The sequence below is a fragment of the Alosa alosa genome, chromosome 9 (genome assembly GCF_017589495.1).
Source record: "Alosa alosa isolate M-15738 ecotype Scorff River chromosome 9, AALO_Geno_1.1, whole genome shotgun sequence".
NCBI lineage: Eukaryota > Metazoa > Chordata > Actinopteri > Clupeiformes > Clupeidae > Alosa > Alosa alosa.
In genome coordinates this window covers 26,368,425-26,377,712 of record NC_063197.1, presented here as the reverse complement: position 1 = coordinate 26,377,712, position 9,288 = coordinate 26,368,425, and the positions used below count along the sequence as shown (strand labels likewise).

Sequence of the window (9,288 nt, the reverse complement as noted above, 5' to 3'; positions counted from 1 at the left end):
ATAGTATGTATAAAGAGCAGCTATGAGATACTGCTATTACATAGTAAAAAAATACATTTCATATATTGATTTACAATTTTTTTGTTTAGTGTGAATTTTTGATTGAACATATACATTCTGAATTTTGTCTAAAATGTAATTAAGCAGTACTTAAACTTCATCATGCTTTACAGAGAAAACTCTTTGAAGAAGACCGTGGTACCTGGCTCAAACACCAGTTTCTCAACTTGTCATTTGCAGATCATGTGAACCAACCATTGTCAAAGTCTACGGGCGTCTTATCAGAATGTAAGCATGTCAGCCTCATAATATGAACCGCATACAGTATAAGTAACACATGTAAACAGCATCGTAATTTACATATAAATGTGAAAATAAGTAGAATCTAAATGGAAATCAATTGGGGGTATAATATACTTTACCTTCTAGTCTTTTGATTGAAAAACTGCTTCTGAACTGCACCAAATCTGTTTGTGTCAACTTATAAATATAAAACTTATAAATATGTTCTGTATTGTTGTAGATGTGGAGGTGTCTCCAGCTCCGTCGTCTCTGAGTGACGTTCTGTCTCAGATGGTGTTCAGCCCCCCTGAGGGCTCATCTGTGAGACCATCGTCCTCCGCCGACTACCAGCAGACCCACCTCCCTCAGAGCAGGTTCTGAGAACTTCACACTCATTCTACAGAAGGACGCAGATGAAGGCCCACTCTCTGGACAGTGCTTCCCAGCACAGCTTTATAGTGTCAGACAAGCTGCTTCACACACTGGATCTTCATCAGCTGGAGAATTTTCCACTCTTACAGTCTGAAACTCCATGCATTACTCTTGTCCATTTGTTAACAGTAAGATCAGACCCCCGTTTGAAAGCCGGCAAGTAAATATATGACTAAATATAGGTGCAAATAGTTCATCGTTTTATTATTATTTATGATAGAATCCAATTAATGTGGAGAATGCTAGATGAGACATGTCTTGCCTACTTCAGGGAGCTGACAGATGACAGATGTTACAATTATTCATACAGTGCATTAATATAGTACCTTATGCTTGTGATTAATGCTCATATAGACTAAATGAAAACACCAAATTAATTTAAACATACAGTATACAGTAATTTGTATAATAATGTATGGTCAAAACATTTACATTATTTTTTGCAGTTTAAAAAAGGTTTTATACCATTAGGCTTTTAGATAAGCTTACCACATTACAATATGTAGTATGTCTGCCAATGCTCAGTTGGTGTAGAGAGCTCATCATTTTGTTACAACATGCAACTCCATTCCACATTCTTTATAAACTCACTGTTTATAATTTACACATTTTGCCAGAAGGAATTGCCAGTTGGTTATTTAATGTTAAAATGTTTATCTTTATATACACTTTATAGATAGTTTGGCTTTTTCCAAATGCATTGTACTTTTTTCAGTTCTATTTAGTATTTGTACTCAAACGTGCATAGCAATATGGCTGAGGCCTGCTGTCCTTGGATTATAATTGCCGCTGATAACGTATATCACAGGAGTAAAAAATTATGTTAAGTTGTGCTTAATTTAATGCTTTCAGATTAAATTAATACATTCATTACTATGTCATGTCATGTGCATTAATATTAACATTGTTGTACTGAAAGTGTAAGAGACAGCACAGGAATAGTTTTATTATAATACTACAATACTGGTATTACAGGCCCAGGGAACATGATTTTGTTCATGTATCAATCTTCACACTTTCCAAGTGCCCTAAGACAATGTGAATGATACTATTTGGATTACTGGCCACCAATTCATAGATGATATCTCAATAATCAGTCATGCAGATTCCTTTCTTCCTTTTGTCAGGTTATTTATTTTAGTTCTCCAAAGTTTAGCTGCAGGCTTAGCAAAAGTGGCATTCCAGTAGCCATTGACAGCAGTTTTGCAGCATACCAATATGTTTATTTTTCGTTTTGGTTTGGTCACTACTATTAAGTGTCTGACTGTGCAAATGATGCACAAGCACAACCCCTCTTAAATTCACATACATGATATGCTATCAGTTAAAAGTCTAGTATACTGTAGGCACTAGGGGATGTACTCTTTGCCTTGCAAGGAAACAATCAATCTTACTGCCAGTTAGGGAATGAGGCTCACAGGATCAATAATGGTCCCTTTAATTGCTGTTAATGAGATTGATGGCCTGTGTGTGATTAGGATGAGGAAAATAATCCATTGATATATATGCAGCTTAGATTAGTTTAGCAGTGTTTTTCTCACAGTTCCAAAGTCATTTTAAAATACAAAGTACTGTGCTTCTGTCTTTACTAAGAAAGTTGATATGCAATAACTTTGTATTAAAACTATGGCTGTCAAAATAACTGATTAATTTTGATTAATTAATTTGAGAAAAAATAACTGATTAAAAAAATTAGTGCAGATTAATCGATTCCGGATGACCTTTGACCCCGAGCCGTTCTAGTCAGGAAAAATTAGACTGTAAAATGAAGGAGAGAGAAGAAAACGTGCTGCCTGGATCATTGATTGGAACATTTACTTTTAAAAAACGGCCTGATGGTGTTGATAAAAAATAAAGTGTTGAAAATAAAGTCCTTTGCAATGTCGGCAAGTGTTGACATTGAGGGGAGTGTTAATTTATTTTCATTGTGTCCCCTAGGTTATATCTGTGGCCTGAAATGCCTTGTATGTGAAAAAAAAAACTTCTTCCCGAAGCACTTTTGAATTTATTTCCTCAGCATATTAGGTCATATCATAGATTATTATGGCCATTATTTGAACAGTGAAAATAATAATAAAAGAGTTTTTGAACTTTAATGTCACTAATGCTGATTATTCAATGATTCATTTGAATTTAAATATTTAAAATACTTTCACAGCAAAAATTATATGTGCGATTAATTTAGATTAATTAATCACAGAATATGTAATTAATTAGATTAACTTTTTTAATTGATTGACAGCCCTAATTAAAACAGCTATAAATTTACAGAGTTGAAATTCACACAACATAACACAACATGGCATAACATAACATGCTTTTCCATCTGAAATATTTAGGTGTCTGACTCAACAAAATAATGCATTTACAAAAGCTACCACTAGATAGAGCTCTAGGAACAGGGGGAAGGAGTCACAATTTCCAGGTCCATCACCAGCGACGATTGGGCCATGATGAGGCCTGTTTGAAAATATAAATGTATGCATTTCTGCATATACACTCAGGTTGCAATACACTTGCCGTATGCTTTTTTTATATTCAATTTCCATTTGCCTAACCCTAGCGCCTTCCAGTTTTGAAAACGAACGTTAAGGGTTGTTTTAGGACATGTTTGAGTAGCCTACTACAGTATGCCCATTGGCAGCCACCCTGAGCAGTCAAAGGCGATTCAAAACGAGTCAGAAAAGTCGAGACAGGACCAATCGTCAAAATTTCGGTGTCCACCACTCTAGTTCATCCAAAACAAACCAGAAAAGGGCCATAAAGTGCTAAAAACCGGAATTTTCCTTTAAGGTTATTTGGATGTGTGGCTCCTTGTACCATAATCATGCTAGGGAGTAGGGAAGCCAAAGACCAATGGCGGTTAGTGAAATCCACATAGTTTTGAGGGGGGATATATTATGTAAATTACAGTAGAGGGAGGAGATGCTTACACAGTCTGGGGTACTGGTCTAATTACAGAGAAAAGCAGACAGTCTGGGAGTAATCCAAAATGAAGAGGACATATTAAGAAGAAGGCCTGTGCTTTGTGAATGAAGAGTTTCTTGTGATCAATGGGGAACTGTTAAAGAAGATTTGGAGTGAGGCCATTTTGCGCATCGTGGGTGGGGGAAAAACTTGAACCAAGTCCAACTGAACAAGATGCCAGTGTAGTGATTCCAGATATATGCTCAAATATCCATCTCTGGCAAGAATATGAGAAGAGGCCCTTTATGTCATTTGGAAGACTTGTAATGAATGATCAGTACATTTAAATGGGAATGTACTGTATAACAATATACAAAAATAATGGGCCAGCAAATGTTGCATTTAAACATTTTGTTGAAATATGCTAAGTTTGGAAATAATTTCGTGGCTATTGTAACACACACTTAGTTCAAAGCATGGAAAATATAAGGGATGACAACACATAGATGATAATTAATAAAGCATACATTAAGGTAACAGATAAAAGTCAGTATAATGGAATAAAAGAAAAATGTGGTGCAAGTATATGACTAGGGGTATATGCATCAAACATGCCCGTAGCCTATGCACTGCGGAGCCAGGCCTTCTTATCCTGTATGGGCAATCAGGTTAACTCTGCTACGCGTCCCCAGCCACCCTGCTGCAGCAACAGACAGACACGGGGCTGGTGGTGGAGACCCAGTAAGGTCCTGACACTATTACTACAACCTATTTTGAAAAATAACATTGACAAGAGAGGTGGTCAGGTACTGTATCTGCCATGGGATGATGTTGCACTATGGAACAATGCCACTAGAGGGAGCTCTGCCGGTATGAACAGAAAACCAACAGGAATTCTCTAAACATTCTATGGGATGCTGAAGGCTGAGATGCTTATGAATGGGCTGCAGAATATTGGGCTTTGTCAATGGAGAGCAAAGCTGCTACATTTCTTTTGGTGGTTGAACGGGTTAAGGTTAGTTTCTCTACATTCACCTGAACAGGCCAATATGATTCACTCTGTTCAGGAAAGAAAAAACACCACTAAAACATATGGGACCGTTATTTTAAGGTAGCCTGAAATCAGTCATAGGCCTGGCAAAATATAGAATAAAACATCCAATCAAAAATCAGGGCTTACCTCACGCAGATACAACTTGTGTATACCTGTTGCAACATTTGGTGAGCCTTTAAATCCTATCTTTATTTTATATATCGTCCCCTTAGAATTATAGGGTTCTATCTACGTTCTGAATAGTTCTGAGATGTTGAGCTTAAAGATTTAAAATTCCATGAAGTTAAACTGATAAGCGGAACAAACCTCTTTAGATATAATGTCCAAAAATGCATACAACCTCCAAAAATGCATACAAGAATCACCTCACCTCTCATAAAGGGATGATTTGTAAATATATAAAAAAATAAATTATATACACTATGTATATTGCCTGCAAGTCCATGATTTGAAATGTATTGCAGTACACTGAAAAGAAGAGAACAGATGTAAGTCTAATTTGGTCTATCTTGGCAATGGTTCAGTCTGCACCTCTTGACACAGTGCTTCCCAGGGGCACATCTGGCAGAAAGACCCTCACACAGTGGCAAGTCCCCTATCTGCACATGGGCGTTGTGACCAAAGACCTCTCAGCTGTTAACCTTTGGCTTGCTGCCGGATGTCTCACCCTGTCAGTGACCTGCAGAGATCCCAGACAGGGACCCACTGCTGCACATGACCATTTCCATCTGCATCCAGTCACTCTGCAGTCATGTTCGTCTGGTGCACCTGTAACCTGGTGCATCACATACTGAGGTTGAATAACTTGTACACAAATGCGGAGGGTATATTGTTGCATGCCAAGCAAAGAAGATTAATTATGTTTTACAACAAAAGCATCATTCAGTCGTTTATATGTTATATATAAATATATATACAGTATATATATATTGTAGCGACCGGCTGTCAATCAGGGAGTGCCCGTGCTATGCATAACCCCGGGCACGCTCATGATTGACAGCCGGTCACTACAATATGTTCTGTATAGCTGAATAGCGAACTGCATACTTCAACTTACCATGTTGATTTGGTTTTGCAACTTACAGAATACCTTGCACTGACACTGAAGGGAACACTCAGTGGTATAGTGGTGGTAGTGGTGATGGCCACTGCAAAAGACCACATTCTACTTTTACCCTATAGTATGTAAATGCATTTAGCTTAGTAGGCAAAGACATAGAGTAGTGGGGGTAGTGGGGGAGTTTTTATTAGCAGAACTATCATAGATCCAGCTATGTACCTTCCTGTTCCACTTCCAGCAAAATAGGAAGAACTGGAACAGCATGAACCCTCTTATCACATTATCAGTAGGGCAGAATGGGGGAAGTTGAGCATAGGGGTATGATGAGCAACCCCTTTTGTTTTTGGAAAACTGTAAACAAATGTTATCATTTTAAGGAAGAGGGACTCATTATTTAAAGAATGCAGAAAGGTAGGCCTACAGCACAGGGCAAATGTGGTAAAAAATATATGTGTAAAAATATATTTTTTTACTCTCCAAGTAGATTCCATTCATGTCCAGGGTTAGGGTGATTTAGAGAAAACGTGAATAGAACATCAAAGGCATTACACCTCAAGTGGTGCCCTTTTAAGCTATGTGAGGGCTAAACAAAATATGAATGTTACCTAGCTTGTTGTGAGAAGCATTTTCTTTCAAAATGGTGGTTGATGGGGTAAAATGAGCCACCAGGGCTGGGGGTTGAGCCAGCTAACTGGTATTGCATCTGTAAAATTTTTAAGTTTGCCTTTAATTTGCCCAACTTACCCTACACCTATACTGTAGGCTCATCTTACCCCACATATGGGGTAAGTTGTGCCAGGACACCCACTTATTTCGCAGAGAGCATATTTCTTCACCCTTATAAGTTATCAAAGAGTTGTTGGTTACAGAAGTTGTAGAACCCTTTTTGGTTTGAGGTGAAGGTTATAAAACCAAACCTCTTTAACACATTAATGATGAAGAATGTAAAAAATGGCTCTTCTTACCCTGTTCTCCCCTAGTCCTATTTTGCTCCCTAAGCAGTCCTCCCTGGCTTCAAATTCGATTGCATGCTTCACATCCTAAGCCTTTGTTTATCAATCTGGCACATGCTATTACACCAGCCCTTCAGGTAATGAACCAGTTGTGCTCACCAGTGCAACCACAGGTTTCCTTGGTCATCATAAATCGATGGTGCTTTTGATTAAGCATGATAGTCAATTTCTCGTAAATATTTCATTAAGATGTCTATTGTGAATAGCCTATTTACAAGCGTCCACAGTTTTTTTGTGAGCATTATTTTTGATAACATCTTGAAATTATGTTTATTCATGCTTTGATTAAGTTTTAGACATTGCGCTGGAGTGGGAGTTAATACGGGCTAGCCTACATCACAGCAGTGTAAGTAATATTGTTACACCTCCACACTGTTGCTGTAGTTTTGATTGGATTATCCTCGGGGCATCTGGGGTGTAGCGAATTCTAACGTTAAAACGACTGTGTATGGATCATTGCAAGCTCTCTCTCCTTTTCTCGGACTCAGCTGTGTTTAATCCAACAAATAAATTATTTTGTAGAAATGTAGGCTTCGACAGCCAGTGGAAATGAAAAATTACAGACACTGCGATGGTCGTGAGAAGAGTGAATTATTTATGATGTTTTAATTGCCGAGACAGTGATTGGCGACTCCCCTCGACTGTGAGTGGTCACCTGTCTGATTCCGTTTGGTGCTGGAGCCAGCTGTCTGTGTTTCTGCATTTCTACTTCTCTTCTCACAGTCTGCGGGAGCAATTGATGAAACCAACGGAGAACATGGAACTACATACCACATAGGACCGTCACATCTTGAACGGAGATAAGCGCCAAAATGGGTGGACTCTCGGCACTTTTAGGTAACCTATCTGACATTGCCCAAGAAACACCGTGAAGTTTCTAGCGTCGGTCTCGTGCAGATGCTGCTGCACACTTTATTCGTTTTGTCGCTGCAAAGTGCATTTAGCGCCCGGTTGGTTTTGTATGGAATTATGATTTTGGGGGTTTGTTTCGACGTAGGCAGTCTGATTGAAAGGTGTAGCCTAACTTGCCCAGTCCTGGATGGGTTCTGTGTTTGACAGGTCTTAGAAAAAAAAATAGCATTTTGTCGCCAACATAATAATCATTATATCGTTAAAAGACAAACTTCTGGAAGTAGCCTAATTCCTTTTGATAGGAACAGCTGGCACTGTACTGGTCATTGCTGAAACCTGTTTGCTTCTACGTACCTCTATAGAATCAACCTGTGTCTCGGTTTGATGGTGTGATAGCCCAGAGAATCAACATGCGTAAAACAAGTAGGCCTATGGACAAAGACAAGTATGGAAAAAATAAGTATTTCAGTTGTCGTGTGATAAGAAAGGCTAGGGACTTTCTGTCATGGGTAGGCCTATGCATGGATAAGTTATCAATAATACAGGTACAGATGTTCATTTTAATGTATCACTCATCTTACTCTCTGTGTAAACCTATATTGTGCATTTGTTATATGGGAACAGTTGTAATTGTACTGTTGCAGTCTTTGCCATTCAGCAGATCATTCCGTTGATAAAGGTATTGATTCGTCACACCATCTAGATTAGGTGGCACAAAGGCAGTAAGTAGGCAAAACTTTGGTGAAATTGGCCATCTTTGTTTGATTATATGGCATGATTATGTATTGCAAAAGCTTGATAGTAAAGAAGACTTGTCATTTTTATAGCAAGTTATCTCAATTGTAATCATTTTCAGTACGATACATTTACATACAATAACTGTAACCAGTTGCGCCACAGCGCCCCCCTTTTTTGGGATTCATGATTCAGTTGTATTGAGGTGATGCTGCTGGCATTTTCTTTGAGAAACTGAATGTCTGAATGGGCCAATCACTTGTCCACAGAGGTGAGATCAGTATCACATATGCAATGTGTATTCTTTAAACGTACAGCAACGGGGAATAGCACAAAGTGGTCTCTTTTGGAGTCTGATTTTCTTTTTGCCTGCTCTAAATCCTAGACTGCAACAATACTTCTTCTCCCATCATGCAAGGTTGGGTTCTCATAATTATGTATTGGGCACACCAGTTCATAAAAAAAACTCTGGTACGAAGGAACACATCTTTGAGACATTATGTCTGTCATGGAAAGAGGCTAGTTTTTCACTGGTTAAAAAACCCCATTGTGTTAAAGAAGTGGAAGGATAAAGTGTAGGAACTAATAGGACATTAGTAATCTGCCTGCCTGGAAAGTCAATGATGAGGGCATAATTAAGAAGTCATTACTTTCTCTCTCTTGCAAGCTTGTTCACTGATTAGTCATGTGGTATTCACTGAGGTGACAGAAATTTGACATTTTCTTAATGCATAAAGAATTTGTTCACATTCACCACTGCCATTAGATTCCATCCCATTGTATGGAATTATACTGATTTAGCTGTATTAGACTAGTACAGTGTGTGTGTGTGTGTGTGTCTGTGTGTGTGTGTGTTTTATGTACGGTGCTGTATATATTATACAGTCTCATTTTACAGCTTAAATGATTGTGTCAGTTTATGTGCAGTATCCATGTTAGAATTATAGTAATCT

At 38.2% G+C, this 9,288-nt stretch overlaps 1 protein-coding gene across 1 annotated transcript in view; it reads left to right on the top strand.

The window, feature by feature from the left end:
- Positions 1–1,590, top strand: part of LOC125300455 (afadin- and alpha-actinin-binding protein-like) — a gene marked incomplete in the record, with an annotated part of 7,871 nt that extends 6,281 nt beyond the window's left edge. The window contains 2 exon segments of the mRNA XM_048252415.1: positions 174–288; positions 524–1,590. Coding sequence (XP_048108372.1) covers positions 174–288; positions 524–663 — 255 coding nt within the window.
- Between the last annotated feature and the right edge of the window lie 7,698 nt (positions 1,591–9,288).